The 20,568-nt window shown below is 39.4% G+C and overlaps 1 protein-coding gene across 3 annotated transcripts in view; it reads left to right on the forward strand.

The window, feature by feature from the left end:
- Positions 1–19,749, forward strand: part of INF2 (inverted formin 2) — a 303,640-nt gene extending 283,891 nt beyond the window's left edge. For 2 of the 3 annotated variants that reach the window (XM_069207311.1, XM_069207312.1), the window contains exons 21-24: positions 6,382–7,059; positions 9,616–10,173; positions 12,784–12,837; positions 18,269–19,749. In XM_069207311.1, coding sequence (XP_069063412.1) covers positions 6,382–7,059; positions 9,616–10,173; positions 12,784–12,836 — 1,289 coding nt within the window. In that variant the 3' untranslated portion in view covers position 12,837; positions 18,269–19,749. The remainder of the gene's footprint in view (positions 1–6,381; positions 7,060–9,615; positions 10,174–12,783; positions 12,838–18,268) is intronic. The other variant, XM_069207313.1, reaches the window with a different exon arrangement.
- Positions 19,750–20,568: the final 819 nt, after the last annotated feature.

Genomic DNA, 20,568 nt, shown 5'->3' on the forward strand with positions numbered 1-20,568 from the left:
CTCAGGTCGGCCACAGGGCCAGGCCTCTGTGTGGTGTCCATGCTCAGTCAGTCGGGCCACAGAGCACCTATCAGTGGCCTTTCCGTTGAAGTGATTTCACCAAAGCCTCCTCGCCGGGGCACAGCACTGAATGCCCTATACAGCTGTGGTCGGGTAGAGGAGCAGCGCAGCAGGTCCTACCAGTCTCTCATCTGTTAACTTCTTTCTCCTAGAGAACAGCTGAAGGTCTGTAACCTTTTGTTCAGCTTTGTCAGCCATGGCTCAGAGCTGGAACATAGTCACTCAAATGAGGAACTGCATAAGTGTAATGTTCTTCACACAAACATGAATGTGCTTCATGTTGCTTTAGAAGAGACACTTTTTGATATGGATGAAGGCTGAATGAAGTTTCCCTAAATAAAAGCCTTAGGATGCCAGTTAACTTGCCAAAAAAGTCAGTAGATTCTGCTATAGTTATGTTGCATTTAGAGGACGTCATCCCCTCGTTTCTAGGCATGCCGGGTCCAGTCTATTAGACTTGTGTCTATGGACCCCATGCATTTTCATACATTTTGAGTTCAGCAACACAGTCCAAAATACAAGCTGACCCTAGCCTACTCTTTAACCTTATACTTTATGAATACATATTCAAATTTTACATGTTAACAAGCTCCTATATGTGGCAGTAGTTTGCAGACTTCAAATGAAGTCTGCAGACTTCAAACTTATATTTTGATATACATTTTCCTCAAGGTCAGTGCTCAGTTCTTGTCACGGGTTTTAGAAGGGGACCTAATATTCTATAATTCACAAGCACACTACAGAGGGCACAAAGTAAGGCAGGGAATCCAACATCAGTCCAGGATTTTCATAGTTAACTAACCCTATTGAGAGTCCACACAGGGGTCACCAAAAGCCTCATAACTCAATGTTTTTCTACTTTTCCTTATTGTTTCTTGCTTGCCAGTAAAACGTGAGAAAATATGGAGTTACAGTTCGCAAATTAATTTGAAATTGCACGTTGTAAATTGTACAGTTACCACCAATTTGCACCTTGTCGTGCAAAACGTGCTGCGGTATTATTTTTGGGTTTTTGTGTACTGTACTGTGACAAGCAGAAAATGCAAATAACATTTAGTGACCATCCTAATAGTGACACACATTGAAACAAAAGACTCCAACACTCCTTCAACAGAAGTCACTTTCCTAGTATGTCTTTCATAATAACTTTACAATATAATGGAAAGCATTGCTTCCTTAAATATCCACTCACTCATTATTTTAATAGACGTGTTCTGACGGCAAATCATGCCTTTAGTAGGAAAATAGCATCACTCTTTGCTTGCAGTAATTTACTACAATTCACTGTGCTGTGTCCTGCACGACAGCACACAGCAAACCAATGGCGGCCTTATTCCCTTGGACAGAGTGAGAGAAGGTGGCGTGTGGCTGTGGTGGTGTGTGGCTGTCAATACACATACTCTGCGTTCCAGGAGTCAAATTACTCTTAGTGCTACGAGGGTTCAACATCGTGTGCTATCATTTTCTGTGCCTCAGATGCTTTTGGAACCTCTCCTGTAATACAGATCGAACATGTGCCACATGTGCACTAGCACAATGGGCATGCTCATATTTGCATGATGGTGTGGCACCAGTGCTTACATTTTAAATAAAAAGGTGCCGGTGCCCACAGCCCTCCTCTTAAACATGCGGCTGCTGCAATTAAATGTGTGAACATGGAATACTGAGGTAGCGTAATCCTGAAGCCATCTCGGGCCTCTTCAAACCATAGAAAGCCACTTCCTGCCCCTTCAGCTCACTCTTGCAGCTTTTTACTTTCTCCCTTTGTGACGCTTTTTCGTTTTTTCCTTCACCTGTCTTTCCCATAGGTGTGTTTTGCTCGCAGCAAATGCTTGAGGCCGAAGAATAAGCCCAGGCCCTCAAAAATAGGTGCCAGTGCTCAGCACTGGAAACAACAAGCACAAATTAAGCACTGTGTGGCACCAGGGAGCACTTTACCTCTGAGCCTGCAATGGTTATTGACGTAGGCATGCTGACAAAGGAGCGATCAGGTGGGTCACTGACTGCACTACAAAGAAGCGGTGCAAAGTCATGGTTCCCTCCCCCACTCCTGCTCCGAAGGCGAATCTTGAAAAGGTGTAGAATGAACCTCCCTCCCGAGACATCCCTGTACACACAGGTGCAGTCACTCCTTTGAAAAGCAGGCAACAATGCTGCCTGCAAAGTAAAAGATGGTCCAGCTGCTTCAAAAATTCCACTCTCTTTTCATTAATGTATTGCTCTCAGGGCAGTCATGAATACATGGCTGGGATTTAATTGTAATAAAGTGGCCTGGCCACATACCTGGCTCACACATTTACAGCTGTGCCCTGGCACATACCTAGGTAGTGCACCTTATGCAAAATACTGTCCCAGATGCTGGAAAATGCTAATGTGTAGTTGTGTACATCCAGAGACGTTGTGGTCAGCTTTCTGCACATTTTCCCCCTGCACAAATTTTGAATAGAGGTGATGCTGCTTCAGCCTTGGTACTTTAATTGTGTCTTTCAACATGGACACACAGAGTGTTGGATCACAGCCCTGCCTTGCCTGGGGAAGCAAAAATAGCAGAACACCGAGATGAGCTATATAATTTAAGCAAACAAACACAAATGATGGACGGAATGCGAAACCAATCAAACATTCCCCCCCAGTCACAGATCTGGGTTTAATCCATCAATTCTTTAGCTCACCATGCCACCCTAGTTTGGACCCAGCCATATGCAAATCAATCTTGACCCTGTTCCCCATGGGAACAGTCCAGCCCGAACTGCCAGGCCAGGTCCTCCCTGAACCAGAAACAAGCATCCTGGGACCGTTTTCGGGGTATCACCCTTCATCAACCAGGCTAGCTTGAATCCAGTGGCATAGTGAGCCCGGGACTCACGTCTGGCCATACCCGGTGCACTTAGGGCGACAAAAGCAAACAAACACAAATTATGTATGGAATGCAGAACCAAACATTCAACGCAGTCACAGATCTGGGTTTAATCCATCAATTGTTTTGCTCACCATGCCACCCCAGTTTGGACCCAGCCATATGCAAATCAGTGTTGACCCTGTTCCCTATGGGAACAGTCCAGCCCGAACAACCAGGCCAGGTCCTCCCTGGATAGGAAACAAGCATCCTGGGACCGGTTTTGGGGTATCATTCTCATCAGCCAGGCTAGCTTGAATCCCGTGGCAGTTTGAGCCCGGGACCCACATCTTGGCATCCCCGTTACACTTAGGGCGACAAAAGCAAACAAACAATTTTAATTAAGCAGCAATGCACCAGCTTTCTTCAAATATGAACAAAATAGCAGCTCCCAGTATGAACAAATGTCTAACAAAGTACCATGAGGTGCAAGAACGGTATACAAAACAAGGTGGACCATCACTATTGTACTGTTATGATAATAGGTTGACATGTTATGTCCCTTTGAACCTAGAATAAGTCACAAGAGTGTTTAACATGCATGTACAGGGTCAAATGTGATTTAGGAATGCATTAAAGGCACTTACCCTCTTATGTACAATGACACTATAGGGATATCGTAAGGGCGGCAGAACAAACTATCAAACTGAGTAATATTGGTCTTAAGGTCTAACCAGACAAAGGGCTAAAGGCTATCTGTCTGAACCGTACATTTACCAGTGTCAAACATTGATGACACTATTTAGCGGTGATAAATTACTAGTTTTAACGCCCAACTAAATTGATGACAATCTCTAAACAGAGCACATATCAATGGCATGAATATCAGGTGGGCAGTGTGGATCATGTTCTCATGTTTGTGCTTTATCGTCCTTTAATACATTTTTGGCATGAGATCTCTGCATTCTCAGGAAATAAGCTAAATGTGAATTAAAATTAGATACCAAGGTCTTAATGATTGGGTACACATACAATTTATTTTCCAATACACAATAGCCCAGTAGCTGGGTATTCTTACTATATGTGTCCTTAGAAAACAATAGCTAGACAGTGAAAAGCTACCACCCCTCCATTGTTTTATATTTTCTAAAACAACTTGTCAGGCCACATTAATGGAACTTTATAGTGGCAAAAAAAAGATGGACCTTTTGAGTAACATCTATACTATACTACCTTGAACACCCAGTTAAGGGCAGAATGTAAGGTAACCATATGTATTTCCTACATAATAGTTACCTTGCAATCCTAGCAACTCTTTTCTGGGAAATTTTGCGTCACTCATATTTACTAGGAGTAGAGATTGTTACTGTATTGGGTCACAAGAAATAGGTATTTTGTCTGTGGGGACTCATCTATGGTATGAAACAATACACATACTGGATACCTGGTGGTCATGCATGCAGCTATGTTGAAGCCTCAAAGAATTTATTATATATCCAAAGGCACCAGTTAGGCAGGTGTATATTTCCTCCCTTAAAACCAAATAATTACATTCAGTTTTGCAAGTGGAGGCCTAAGAGCTTTGTATGGAAATCCAGCCCAAATTCAGTGTTCCAGTAGTTAATGCACTTGTACAATCTAGACTGGCAAAAAGGTCCTTATGCCTCACTGGGTTTCAAACAGGCTGTAACTGATGAAAAATGGAGCAATGTGTCATAGTTACCTGCCAGAGTTCCAGAGACCATGCCCTCTTTATTCCTCAATCACTCCACTGGCCTCTAGTATGTAATATCTAACATTTTAAGCTGTGTCAGCTGACATAGAGCAGCTTATCAGTCAACTCCAAATTTCAGGGCTGTGCAGTAGTAGACACGGTCCCTAATGTATATTACACTCCATGGTCTACTGGATGTCCCAAAAAAACAGAATGGCAATTATTTGAGACTGTGTCCTCCCTGTGGCTGCCAACAAGACTTGGTACTCACTGCCTATCCGTTTGCATGCTGAGCTCAGCCTACCGAGATATCATAAAGGTTTGAACAACTGGCTTTTTAATCAGTAAATTTGAAATTCTCTCTTGGCCTTCAACCTTGTGTATTTCTAGGCTCTCATTTATTTTAGCCCCCTCACCAATATATTGGGTTACTTGCCTTGTTTTATCAGCAGCGCCAAATATCTTGTGCATATGTGTAAATATAAAACCAAGTCATTTATATACAAATGAATACGGCATAAAAGCCTCATGCTTATCCTCAATGATTTTTCAGAACTACTACTTCACCATAATTAGCCCATTTCATTGTTAAACATTTCAAGGCATTAGACACTCTCTCGTATGATACTAATATAATTTGATCTCATACCATGTCAGTGTCCTTAATTTAGTGCACATATGAGAGTTCACCTGCAGGTACTTGGAGTATTCTTGTAAAAGTACTTTGTTGCCCTCAAGCATATCAGCACCTGTAAAATTCCACTGGTGTTGGTATTTGTGTGATTACTCTGCATTTTGTGATGTCTGATAAAAAGAGAACACTGACCAAGGGACGTTATGTGGTCCAGTCACTTCAGCACAATACTAGACAGACTCACATTCAGTATAGCTTCACAAAGTTAAATTACAACTATAATACAGTTTGAACTGGCGAAATCTTCTTATTTACCCCATGTCTAGACATAAAGCTGGAAAATTATCTAATGGGATCTAAAAAACTGGCCAGACCAACTTCAACAACTAACAAGTCAGATAGTTTTAAAAGAGGCACAATAAGACAAAACAGTGAACTGAATGTTCAATAGAAAGAGCACAAGAAGACCAAACAGTGAACTGGAAATTCAGCGTTGTGTTTATGCAGACTTGGGTTTTAAAATCAGAAGTTATTGGCTCTTAATGCCTGAACAACAGATAACACACAAGTTGAGGTTAAATGTGTAGATATGGCCCTATTTGTAATAACTTTGAAAGGCGTCAGTTTTTTAAATCTAAATGTATAAAAGGCCTTTACATAAGCAATATCTTAGACCATCCAGATTCTGGCATGTGGAGAATTGCACACATTCCTTTGGAAATGTGCCCTTAATTGAAACACTAACCACAAGACAAGGTTTTATGGACCACTTCTAACTAATGTTAAATAGAAATATTAGTATATATAAAAAATACCGATTTAATCGAAAGGGGCTTGAGTACACAGTACTGGACTTTTTTTTCAAACTATTTTTTATGCAGAGGTCAACTATACAAAAGCTTCTGTTAAAAGTGATGTACCCATACATTGTAGTGGGCATATATGTCTAATTTTGTCTTGCTGGGTTTTCCTATGAAATTCTCAAGGCTTTGTTGCGGCCTCCATCTGGATCTACTATAAATAACAATGGAGGTTTCACTTTTCTGTTAATTATTGAGTTCTGTGTTTCTTTTTTTCACTATCTGAAATGTTGTTGACTGCTAAAGAATATGTTTGGTCCTGTTATTTCTTTCAAAGGAAAAGGTGCTACTGAAGTGAAGCAAGGAGGAGAGGATGTGTCATTGGCATCTACAACAGATGACCTTGGTGCCCCTTCAAATGTCACAGGCAATTCAGCTGATATGGGAAAACCTGGTTGCACAGGTGTTAAGGAAGAGCAGTCATCTACTGATCAAATTCATAAAGTAGATGTTGATAGTCATCAACCTTGTGCAAAGGAGAGTGCCGTAAAACCACCTGAAAGTGAGGGGCTTCAAGACAATGCTGAGAATCAATCCTTCACCCCCAGTCCTTCTCTTGCTGTTGCAAGTGACCTGTTTGCAGGTGAGTATTTTGCTCTACCTACTTTTGAGATGAGGGAGAGTGGCAGACACCATAAAAATAACACTAAACCCCAACATCAGAAAGGTTTTGGACATCAAGAAGAGGTGCAGACAGTGAGTCGTGACACAAGGAAAAATGAAGACAAGGCAAGTGACCAGGCTAACACGCAAAGTTCAGAACCAGCATTTAGGACAAACGAAAGCACAGATCCTCATCCACTGTCAAACACATGTCCAGAATCACACTTGACCGGAGATCAGGTGACGAAACCTTCATTGAATGCATCAGTGTCCCATATGAAGACAACTACTGACAAATGGTCTCCAAAAGAGTCTGATATGCAGACGAGCAACTTCACCAAAAGTAAAGAAGGTAATGTTTTTGAGCCTGCGTGCATCTTTTGTGTTTTGTTACTCATCTTATTACATTTTTTGCAATTTGTTTGTGATTTGCGACCTGATTCAACCTCACCTTATATTGATCGTTTCATGGTTAGTAAGTAGGCTTACCAGACGATGCCAGGTTAACAGGCTAACATAACATCTCATTTCTTACCTTAGGTTTTCTTGTAGTTGTCTTATCCAGTTCAGTTCAAATAATTAGGTTAACACATCTGAAATCAACCAATAAAAGGCAAAGACTAAAAGAACCAGGTATTCTGTTGAGACCTATTAGTCCTACTTAGGTGTATTTAATTCAAAAGAGGTGCTGCTGAGGAATCTTTGCTACACATCAGTAATGTCCTGGCACTGAGACTATAGTTAAAATATTATGTCGCAGATTTGTCTACTTTTAAAAATGAAGATTCCTTTGCAGTCCAACCATGAATAAAAATGCTCCTTCTATGATGAGTTGAGCTGGCAGACGCTCAATCCAACTTTCAGGTATATCGAAATAAAATATTAATGTATTACTGTCTATCTTCTTGAGGAATGCCAATTTAGTTGGTCACAGACACATTACTTTGGACCGGCATTATTTTAAAATGCCTTTGCAATCTCTATTGTTGCATGATAGCGCAGTCAACTTACTTAATTGTCCACAAAAAAAAATAGAGGTGGCATCAAGGTTATTTACATGAACTTATGGAAATGCTCCACATTAGAAATGCCTCCAATCTTCTTCTTCCAACTCCTATCAATCACAGTACGAAATAAAAAGAGAAAGAAAGAAAATATGGAGGAAAGAGAATTCAGCAGAAGCATTAGCAGCCCTCATAGTAATAAGGGTCACTCATAGAAACAACGAAAAGTTAACCCACCAACCATCACAAAATTGTGTTCAGTACTATAAAAACTGTGCTAAAACCATTCCAACTCCAAATATCCCAAGTGTCCAGTTCGCAATTAACGCCTTTGCCACTTTCAAAGTTTTCGTGACTTTAGTGTGTGTCTGAAAATAATTACTCTGAGATTTACCTTATAGCAAGTGGAATGCTCAGTGACAAATCACAGTTAGGTAATCGAACACGAGGAAGAGCCCACCCACCTTTGTTTAAGGAGATACAACTAAGTCCCATCATTTTTCGTGATTTTTTTGTAGCCCCATATAAAATATATGTCACAGAATCAAGTAGGCTAAAAAATAATTTGTCAAGTAGAGTGTAAAACGCATACGAACTTTAGAAGGAAATTCAGTTTTAATTAAATTATAGCAGCCAGCCAAACCAAGGTGTAAGGGATGCCTTTGGAAAATGCTTCCAAGGCACTACTTAAGAACAGTTCGCATTTTAACTTTATAATATGATAGGTATTTACACAAAGTTTGACTCCCAAATATACCACATCAGGGACAATATGATAATCAGGTATCTTATCATGATAATTGAGGAACATTTGAGTTTTAACAAAATTCAATTTGTACCTAGAATGATGGCCCAAATATTCCACTACTAACATTGATAGTTGGTAACGCATCGGTGCTGTAGACCACTATATCTTCCTTTAGAAGAATTTCAGCCGAAGCCCACAAATCCTAACTGGAATAATGGATTGAATTAGTAGTATGAACCTAATACATGGTTCAAAGTCAATTGCAAAGAGCGAGGGTAAGATTGAACAACCATTGCTTTGTTCCTTTTTTATGATACATGCTCAGAAATGTTCCCCTACACCATTTCACTAGCAACATGGTGTTCATAGAGAACTGGTAAATGTTGGTTCTATCTATTCCTGAACTGCATCTTGGTCATTACTGCCCCCAAAAACAACTCCATGAGATGTGATTATATGCCTTCTCAGTATCAAGTAGGTTCGTATCAGCCTTTTGAAAAAATGCTTAGGCAGCATCAAATATTGCTAAAGCATTATTGATATTTGAATTCTCTGCCTGAATTTCAGTTTCAACATGTTTAAAATATCATGGCCAAAATATCGACTGCATAAAATTGTGAAGGTAACTGTATTTAATGTAAGCAAAGATGTATTATTCTTAGCTCTCTTCATAGTGTGCCCGATATGAAGTCAACAAAAGTAAATGTATACTTTCCTGTATATACCTAAAATGCATGATATAGTGGTGATATTTTGCCCGCAATATTTTGACAGTTCAATCGTTTTAGCTTCAATATTCATTGTATGTAACCTATATTTTTTTGCATTTAAAAAAAAAAGCTAGGGATATTTAAAATTGTAATTGTAGGCGAAAGTCATCATTTTTCAATTATAGATATTTTCTTTGCCCGCCGGTGTAATTGTTGCATTTTTGCAAAACGAAATGCTCCCACATAAAGTACACTCATAAAGTATTTTTCACCAAAATATGTTGCAATGTTATAACAGTTGTGCTCGCAATTAAAAAATAGTAATCTCGCAGTCTATAACATAAACACAATAGTATTTTTAAGTGTCCCTTATTATGTGTTTTTCTTTAGTGTTGTGCGTTAAATAGAGTTATGATTATATATTTGCTCCTATTTTTCTTTCAAAGGTGAAAATGCTCCTGAGGCTGACTTAAATGAACCCCCTTTCAAGCTAGTTTACAAAGAAACATTCGACAATAAATCATCCGAAAACGACAAGGAAAGCATTTCTTTTACTTCATGTCAATCTGTCACGGCTTCAAGTGGACTGTTTACCGGGAAGCAAGCAGTTCAGTCAGAATTTGCGCCAGGTAACAGTAGCTCAGAGAATCGAGATGAACCTGAAATGTCTTCTCTGAAATGCAGTGTGAAATCTGGAGAAGTTCATCAGACTAGTGGCGACAACACAACCGAAAGTATAAACCAAATACTGAGGCCTGAAGATGTCAACGCTACATCAACCATTGATGTCACGAGTTCTCAAAGCACGTCAGCCAGTGAGGTGGGGACTGAGGTCAATGGATCCACTGCACAAGTAGAGAGAAGCTTGTCTCGGGTCAGCTCTACGTCCGAAGAGTTTGTTATGGCAGCTTCTAATTTCCCCCCTCCACCAATGTCAACATCTGCATCCAAAGAACAAAAGCAGTCTGGCTCTCAGAGAAAGAAAAAAAAGCCAAGCAGAGAAGGTAAAATATTTTATTAATGCATCTAACTTCTCTTTCTCCTTGTATGATCACTATATAATTATGAGTAGTTAAGTTGTTAAATCTGATACTATATTGAGTTTGTATACCACAATATTGAGGTACAATATATCCTGAAAACATATTGACTCCAGAATGTTGACTTGACTATATATACTTCCTTTGATGATGCTATGGTAGTTAATATTCTGGAGTTAAGTATTTTTGCAAGATGGTGTTGTAAGGACAAGTAGTGGAAGGCTTGTCTTTTACAGTTTGAAGAAGAATGTTCAGTATTTCTTCTTCTGCAATATGTTTGAAATGAGAAATGAAAGCCCTTCAATGGCAAAATTCCTGTGACTGTTCTTCATAATATGGGATTGATCACTGTGCTTGCTTTAAAATGCTAAGATGGACAATGTGATACTGTTAGCCTTCAGATGATCTGAAACATACAACGTCTGAGTGGGATCAGCAGTCCATATAGTTATGTTGCCTTACAGCTGTCATTGTCAGTATTTTCTGGGAGAAGGACATTTAAGATGACCTGTGTAGATTCTGAAATAGGAACAGGAGAGATACCTTTCTAAAAGGCTTTGTAGTTGGTATGATCAATGAGGATTAAAGGGACGTTTTCAAATTAATCTTCTATTCCAAATCAGAGGGATGTCTGGCCCTGTGCTATGCTTTTATTCTGATAGTCCTTACATTAACAGCTTATAAAAGCAAAATGTTCTAATTAATTTGCCACCCATTTTTATTTTTAAATCTGCATCTGAATTAATAAAAAATAGTTTCCCAACCCTTTGCCCCTATTGCATTCTGCTTATGCTGCATCCTTGGTAACGACCATAAACAGGGCTTGGCTTTAATTTTCGTACCAACTTCCAACAGTTGTTAAAGGGTCTATACTCAATGTTTGTTCACTCCCCTAACCTCTAAAATGGCTTGGCGAAGGGTATTAAGATGTGTACAAGACAACCTCACTGAATGTTAAATATCAAATGATGTGGGTTTAAGAGGCTAGGTTCCTTGCCCGGATGGAGAGGAAATAGGGCAAATAGCCTTACCATCATTCTAGAAGGCATCTGAGGCCCCATTAATCAGGTGTTGACTCCTACAAGAGAAACATTACAATGAAATCTAGACATTCTAAAATAGATGAGTGAAAAGCACCCAAAGAGAGACAATGAAGAGAAAGTTTCAGGATTAGAATTGAAAAGAGTTAGTCATCGTCATGGTCTTATGAGGCTCATCACTAGTATAAAGTTAAAAAAACAGGATACTAATAAGCATAGTCCTCCTAGTTTCAAATCTGGAATAACTAAACTATAAAAATCAAGTGATAAAAAATTATATGAACACTGCTCTTTAAACAGAGGAATATAAGAGCAAATTAGAATATTGCAGGAAATCAGTCATTAAAACAAGGCTGATTTTTGCATCATCTAATGCCAATTCTGGACACTGAATTCAGGTGAAAATACTACAGGTTCCATGTAGTGTAGTGACGATTGTGATAGCCTATTGATTATTTCTATGGTTTTGAAGGAGCTTTATTGCGTATTGTGGTAATGAACAGGAAACTATCTAGTGCCCGCATCCAGAAATTCTTCATACAAGGTACAAACCAGCCCATAACTTTGGGGTAATATGTATTCTGTCAGTAGCCATTAGGCTAGTGGCGAAGAATGAAGTGGCTTTGCCAGTTATGTGAAGAGGAACAGGTTGACGTCAAGCCTGTCTGAGAGCATCGAAGGTCAAGATTTGAGTGAAGAGTGAAAGAAAGGATTGGTGCTGCCACAAGTGAAAGTGTACTAACATGAGAGTGAAGTAAATAGTAGAATCAAATAATCAGGGTTGGCAAAATTGGGATTACCCAACCAGCAGGAGAAGTTTAAAATAATGATTAGTGAGCACAGGATACTTTGGGAATTTTAGGTAAGTAGTATGTATTGTTCTTGAGTAGGAGTACAGCGGAGACATTTATTTGTTGAAAGTATGCCTGGGTATAGTGATAGCAGATTACATGTACCTTAGCTTCACCACCAAACCTATGTGGTATCCCTTACACCATAACCTCATAACTGGCTTCTGCTGACTTTCTTTCTTCTATATCTGGACTGTTGCTATTTAACCAATCAGAGGGTGGAGTTAGCCAACTGTCACCTGCGTCGACTGAAAAGACAGAGTCAAAGTCCTGCAAAAACGGTCTACTTCTTCCTCCCCACCTCTAGAGGTATCTACCCGTGGTGCAGATTTTAACTAGGTGTGTACGTGTGTGTGTCGTTCAGTGCTCATATGCTGCCCCTGCATTCGTGCATCATAGATAAGGATGTGCAGAACATTATTAGCACCACATCATGTACACCACTAGCACTTTCTCACTTTGTCTAACCTATGCCAAAAACATTAAATGAAATGTATAATAAGGTGGGAATACCAGTGCCCTGCTACAGGAGCTTGTACCAAGGAAGCAAGAAGGAACACATGTCAAAGCAGGTTAGGAGCGTATGGAAATATGGGTTTAATGGTACTACATCTGCTTTCAACCTTCCATACTGTTAAAATTGAACACTATTGCAGTTTATCTTCTTTTTTATTTAAAAACAGAGCTTCACAATACCACTACTGGTAGTAGTACCAAGAATTGTGTGGCACAATGAGGTATGTAAATGCACATATATGGTGGTGACTAACTGGTGTTCGCGACTCACACTCATCACTAAATGAGACTTTAAACTTGAATCAAATCACTTGCACTAACCCTTAATAATTCATATGTTTAACTTAATTGTATGATGGAACCACGCATGCCATTACTATGTGTGCTTTTACAATGTTGTCATTATAAAGCATGTTTCTCTTTACCAGGCATGTCTATACAACGAAAACGTTTACCACACATGTGCCTTACAAAGAAAATATGTATGGTACAAATTTGAGTGTTAAGTATGCATACGTGTGTGTGTGTGTGGGTGTGTATATATATATATATATATATATATATATATATATATATATATATATATACATATATCAATAGATAGAATGCCCTTACCACTCAAAAACCCATACCCACCCTAAACACCAAAAATGCACTTGCCACCCAAAAACCCATACCCACCCTAAAACCTAAAAATGCCCTTGCCACACAAAAATCCATTGCCACCCTAAAACCTAAAATGCCGTTGCCCTCCAACAAACCCGTAGCCACCCTAAAACCTAAAAATGGCCTTGCTAATCAAAAACCCATCCCTATTTATAACCCGATTTTATAAAATACCTTTGCCAACCAAATACCCTTATCCACCCTAAAACCTCAAAAAACTAAAACAACCTTTCCCATATATATATATATATATATATATATATATATATATATATATATATATTACCTGTGAAATACTTACATTTACCTGTAAAACCTATACAATGAATATGCCTTTACAACGAAATTCCTGGTAAAGGCATGCATGGTATATTTGTTGTAAAATCATGCTTGGTAAAGGCATTCATGGTAAAGATGCATCTGTTGTAAAGGCATGCAGGGTAATGGCATGTGTGGTTTCATCCGCATTGTAATTGCTGTTTCCCGTTTAACATTGTTTTGCTTGCTTGGGGACTTTGCTGTGCTTCACCCTTCTGATTCACACTGTTACAGCCATCCACCTCTCTGTGAAGCCTCTTCCATCCTTTGTAGTGACGGGGCACTTACTTTGTTAAATGTTCTTAGTCTCTCATTCTAAACCTGTATTCATGTTATTGTATGTTTAGTTAATAATGTACTTGCTGCTACAATCAGTAGTGTTAAGGGTTGTTATGGAACTGAGTTTCACTGTGTTTAAATTCAAGTCATAATAAGTACAGAAACCTCAGCTATTGAGTGAGTGTGACTATTTCTATACCTGTACTGCAGACCTAATGCCTATTGGATGCTTCTCCCAACTGTCTGCAGGCAAAACAGACCATGAGAAGTAGAAGGAACAGCTGAGTTTACACCATAGGGATAAGGCACAGCAGTTGGAAGCTCGTCTACCTATTGGGGAGATTTGTATAGGCTGGGCGCATGATGTATAGCGATGCCAAAAATTGCAGGAACTAGGTTCACACTTCCAGCTATTTAACAATCCAATTGTTTCTCATGGAGGGCACCACAGCGTCACAGACTACACCATCCTGTCACTGGGGAACCATGTCACAGGTTAATCGATTATTCCAGTGAAAGCCAGTGGCATAACTATAGCCCCCAACCCCTGTTGTGCAGGGGTTCCCCGAGTTCCAGGGGCCTCAGGCACTGTGCATGGGCTCCTGGTCTGAGGGTTCCTGACTGGGTCAGAGTGTAGGGGCAGGGCAGACTTTAGGGCAGTACGACCGATGCACTGTCTTTGGTGAGGGCCTTGGTTTAAAATTAATTTATGGGTTTAGATGCACTAAACTTCCTGGTGCATCCAGCAGTTTTAAGGCAACAATAAAAATGTCAATAGAACTCTATCGATTAATGTTACTGCTGGTGAAAGATCTGAATTTTGTGTAGTGGCAGTTTTTATTCATCATAAAGTAATGTAGAGGGAAAATGTGCCTGCTGCAAAGAAAGTACCATGCAGATCTCAAACTGTGAGTGAACTATGAGTAGCGCTTCAAAAAATAAATATGCGTCAGAAAGGGGCTATGGAAAAGTGAGCAGCACTGTTGGGGAGTGGTAGAGAGGGAATTTGTGGAGGAGGAGGTCAAAGGGGGGGCAAGAAAGACTGACATACCAGTACCAGGCGCCACCAGCGCTAAGGCTGGTCCTGCGTGTAGGGCCCCTTTCAGGAATTTTGCAGGGGGGCCCCCATAAGTTTTGTTAGACCACTGGTGAAAGCCTTGTGGACTGTCACTGAAAGGTAACTTGTGTAACCAACATTCTGTGGAGTATACCCCAGCAGGTTACTGCAGAATGTATATGAGCGCTATAAACGTACCTTACTAGTGATCATTCAGAGGGAAGACATTTCAGCATGCAACATGGGCCGTTTCATTTCAGTTTCAAGGTTCCAATCCCAGAGTGGCTCCTCTGTTAGCTGACAAAGCCACTCTGGTGCTAAAACCTACAACACCATGGCAGAAAACTCTCGGTACTCTGCAATTCTTAGGTAGACCATTGTAGAGCAAGTTACAATAATCTAGTAGCAATGGATCACGAATCAAAGTAGATTAGGTCTAAATTTTGTTGAGAATCCGGAGGGTAGGGCAGAATAGCTGAAGATTATAGCAGAAGTATTTAGAATCTGCCTTAATTTTTGGCAGGAGAAACAGTTTGGTGTCAAAACTAAAGCTAAACTTGTAGATTAAAACGTTTAACTCTAATCTATGTATGATAGAGATATATGTACCATGAAGATAAATATACCTGCACAGTTCACGTATGTGGAGTAAGGTATAGTAAAACTGTGTGTGTATATCTATATATATATATATATATATATATATAGATAGATAGATATATATACAGACCTTCATGACAGTGTAAATTCATATTCGATCATGATATTTTTGCATTTCAATGGTGAAAACTCGATATTCATGTACAACATCACCGAGGCAGAGAAGGAAGTAAGTCCGCAAGTGTGAATAGAGGCGGGGAAGAAAGAAAAATGATTCTAAATTAAACACTTGGGCCAAGGACCAATAATTGAGGTGTGACTGAGGTACTGGCTTGCAAGATATACTACGAACAAGAAGTTGCACATATATGCCAGGGATGGCTTGGAAGCAAGTATTTGAATGTAAAAACATAGAACTCTGAATACTAGGTGGGTCAATGCAAAAGACTAATGTCCTTTCATTGTTTGATTTAACTTACATGCTTGCGGGTCCATGTAATCTGGAAGATATTTTGTATTTTTAGGATTATATTTTTCTCATCTGAGTAAAGATTTTGGTTTTTGTATAGGCCAGAACAAGACAGCTACATTACAACTGTTAATGTGTGATTTGGTAGGCATACGTGAAACAAATTAACGGCACACGAACTGTAAAAACAAAAATGTTTGCGTTCCAAATTGATTTGTGTTTACACTTTTCTGCTATATTAAGACAAATAAATTGTATTTTGAGTATTACAAAATATTAGAGCTACTCCCTTTTCCTTGGCATAATCAAGCTAAGTCATTTATTACATAAAAGAGTGGGTAAAAGGGTTAGTTTATCAAAAACATTTTCTATTAGCTACAATTTAGTCTGTTTCCTTGTATTAATATTCAGAAATCATGTAATATTTCAGCTAAGTGTAGCTCAAACGGAATTTATGCTCATAAGAAAAAAACATGAAAATGCAGAAAAGGCTGTTGCATTTTGTGCATAGAGTGCTGACAAAGATCACATCAATTCTGTGATCGGTGAATATGGAGCGCAGTGGTCAAGGTCCTTTTGCTGGGACATGTTTGTAAAAGATAATGCATCAATATTCATTAGAAGGGGCGTAACACAGGCTTTGGGGGACAACTCGTCAGGGGCCTCCATATCCTTGTGGGTGGCACCTCTTTACATTGTGCAGGGGGACCCATCATTTTGCATTACACCAGATCATTAGATCAAGTGATAGGGAAAATCCCAATGAGATCTTCTCAACCAGAAAAATAATTGAAATCCAGGACCCTTTAACTTCACCTTCTTCTGAAGCAAGGGCCCTAATACATCTCACAAGTCTGTTTCTTTGGAATGTCTTCCTGGGATAGGTGAAGGGATAAAATATAAGCCAGGAGGTATGGAGTTGAATTCAGTTCCATAATCCTTCCTGTTATACTCAATATTCAATAGTCCAAAATGCTGCCTTCCATCACCCGTACATATTCTCTTCGCCTCACATGTCTCTTTCCATAAGCCTTTCTTAGAGCCTGCCCACATTTGCCTACGATCAAAGAAAATCTGTGGCACTGCAGAAGAACATCCATCTTGAAAGGCAATCGTTTAGTGGGTTTCCTTTAATTTGGATATGTGTTTTTTAGAAAGACTCCCTACCTTCCTAAGTCCTTTATGTGTGCTTGCCTTTGAAGATGTTGGAAGCAGTTTTTTTTCTCTAAACAAAACATAAATTGCAGTGACATACAGGCAGTTTTCTCACTGTGTGTGCTGGTCAGTATGCATTTTACCTGCCTGTGTCTACCAGGCAGTTCATAAGGTCATGAGCAAGGGGAATGAGTGATTGTTACCCCGCCCTCAACAGGTAGAGATGACCACACCACTATGACGCAGGTGTGCTGTGGCAGAAAGATTACTAGGTTAGAGGATAGGATCAGTTGAGCTAGCAGAGGTTCTGCTGACGGTAACCCAATAGTTCTCCTGACTGTAAGTAAAGCAAGGGAACCACAGGTTTGGTGTGACAGGAGGACCGCTGGTTTGCAGCATTCTTTCCACTCTGCCAGACACTACATGAGGCTCACTGTTTCTTGATTTTTGAAGAAAATTCTACTAATAGTCTTCCAAACCGATATGGGCTTCTCCACCTATTGAAACAGATACGTATGGTTCAACTTGCTGGTGCTTTGGGAAACTTCATGACTGCTAAAAACCATGCCTTTTTGTTTGCTGTAATTTGCCATGTGTTTCTAGTGGCTGATCTCCAAATTCAAATGAACATGCAAAAGGTTTTTAACTACATGTGTGTAGCTGTTGTGTGCCATGCTTTCCAAAAACATTTAAAACAATGAAGCACAGCAAAGTTTACTTTCTACATATGCTGTTACTATTATGCATTAATGCTACAGTGGCGGTGTCCTACACTACTCTCAGTATAAACCTTTTTTCCTTTTCTGGGTGTTCTTAAGTCTGCGTGTTTATTTGTTTGCCTCAATTACTCAGGTTGATGATTTGCTTTTGTGCTTACTTTGTGTTTTTTCTCGTTTTACTTGCCCGAGCTGGTTCTCTTCAGGGTATACAATTTGCGTCTAATTATTATTACCCAATCAGTGTTGTCACCAGGGCTTATCTCTTTCACTCATTGTTGAATAAATTGTTGATTATTCTGCCTCACTTTATATGGGAACTAATTTTATTTCTTCCTCTCAGTAACATTCTTTGACCATTTATAATGATTATTCTTTTCCATTTTTAACAGGTTTCTTAAGACAAAAGAAGAGGAAATGAAGCCTTAAAAAAACTATCTAGTCCGCCTTCATGCTACAAACTTATAACCAACGTATATAATACAGCTTCACCGCTGAATATCTGCTCCTTGCATTTTTAATTTTTGTTTGCATTAGTATAAGATCTTCTCAAGTGAAAGAAATGTTTTGAAGCAGTTGGAACGGCTACAGTGATGTTTGATTCCATTAATCTCAGTTGTGCATACTAAGCAATTGCCTTGCTCATGTTGTATTGAGTCGGGAAATGAGGAAATTGAGGTGGCTACTGTTCAATAATTGTCTATTACCACCTAAAGTGTAATGCTTATTTTCTTCTGGACAAAAGGGATACCCATCTTTTTCCTATCCTGACCTTTTCTGAACTTACATTTTTCTGTTGCCCATTTGCTGTATTCTCACAGGGCACAAAATAGTCCCAGAAGTGCACTGGTTTTACCTTTACTTAGGATCTTAGTAGTCAACTCCTGTCTGAATGCCCTTTAAATGCAAAATTGATGAAAGTGAGTAAGGGCATTGCTTTTTCTAATGAAACAGCTGTGGCTCATGTAATTATTTTTACCTGAGGTCACTAAAGTATCAAACTGTATACCTGCATAAAAACTATGCTGTTGTAGTAAAGGAGCTGCTCTGCAAGCTGGACATTAGGAGACTTGGGTTTCTTCTCTTCTGTACTCAGCTGACACAGTATCCTCCTGCAGCTCAATATAAAATGGATTCCTGTCTACATTGTATCTCTGGAGCTGGTCTTCACTGCTGCTTCTATATGAGACAATCGTTGTTTTCGAAGCATTAACAAAGAATCCCCCATCTCACTCACATTTTGAGAGCTTAAAGATTGTAAAATGGAAATCATCTCTGCAGACCCCACGGAAAGATTATTCTAGCTGTGTAACATTGTTAGAGAGTGTGTGTCATTTTTTTGCCATTACCACTATCCTGAGAAAAATGTCAGCAGTCTTCATCAGGTAGCCTCACCCAAGACTTCAGTCGAATTATACTTTGGTGTAGAAAAACATACTTCAGGGCTCACATACTTCTAAATCAGGCAAAGAGAAATATTGAACCCATACTAGAAAGTAGAAGTGCAGGCAGAGGGATATGAAAATATGTCCCTATGCAACAATGGACAACGTGAATTACTTACTGCAATTGGACTTTGCACTTTGTTTTAAAAGGAAGGTTGTCTGTGAAAAACATTGGGCTAGCATGAAATTGCATGCCAGCTGTACTCTGCCCCATTGTTGTCATTTAACAACGTTTGTTAGGGTGGCTGTGTACGACAAACAATGACATAAGTCTTTACTCTAAATCTTAACATATCAGTCTAAATGGTTGAAAAAGAAAATACGTTTGACAAACAGATGGCATAAACAATGTAGAAACATTGAAAGAAACAGTTCCAGAGTTTGTCATGTTAATGTTTTTAATGATCGTGCATCACATTAGAACCACGAAGAAACAAAAATTAATAAGGAAACCTAAAGAAATATAGACAAGTTTGGAGCTTCAAAAGCAGTGCTAACACTTTTTTAGAAATCACTCTGAATGTGTCAGTGCTACAAATTTACATAATGATACATGCTGGCCTCTCACACTCAATCAATAGGCAGTATTTAAACCCATACTACTGAACTCAGGTTTCTATTACTCTGAGAAGACTTAGGACCTTTTGGCCTGATGTGGAGTGCAGAGTTCAGTTTATACATCAAGGCAACAAAGTAAAATACTCTGTTGCCTTGACGGAGTACCCGTCCTCCACATTTAGATATGTCTGCTGGCCAGGCTGACATCTCCTGTCATTAGCAGGAACCGCCACCATGGCAGTTCCTCTCAATGTATTTAAAAGTCTGATGGACACTATCATCAAATTGACAGCCGCTCATCAAATTTTTAACATGTTTTCGGTTTTTCAAAAACACTCTCCCAGAGCAGGAGTTTAAAAAATCAAAAACTAAAGACCTGCACACATTTGAAGTTTTCTCTCATGGTGTGTTCTGTGGGTCATTTAAACATTTTCACTGTCTCTTAACACTAGGACAGTAAAAACTGGCCATTCTACTGCCCACTCTAAATCGGGCAGGTGAGCAGTCAGTCAAATGGCTGCTATTCTGATGGCCTGAACTCCATCAGGCCATCAGAGTACTATCTCGGTGATGGAGCTGGGGTAGGCCCTGTCATGGAAATACTGAAGGTCTACCCACCAATAAATCAGGAGGGAAGATAAAGGGTATGGTGGAGAAGATACTCTGTCGCAGTTGCTACAGAATACCAT

Source organism: Pleurodeles waltl, chromosome 9, assembly GCF_031143425.1.
Source record: "Pleurodeles waltl isolate 20211129_DDA chromosome 9, aPleWal1.hap1.20221129, whole genome shotgun sequence".
In the NCBI taxonomy this organism is placed as follows: domain Eukaryota; kingdom Metazoa; phylum Chordata; class Amphibia; order Caudata; family Salamandridae; genus Pleurodeles; species Pleurodeles waltl.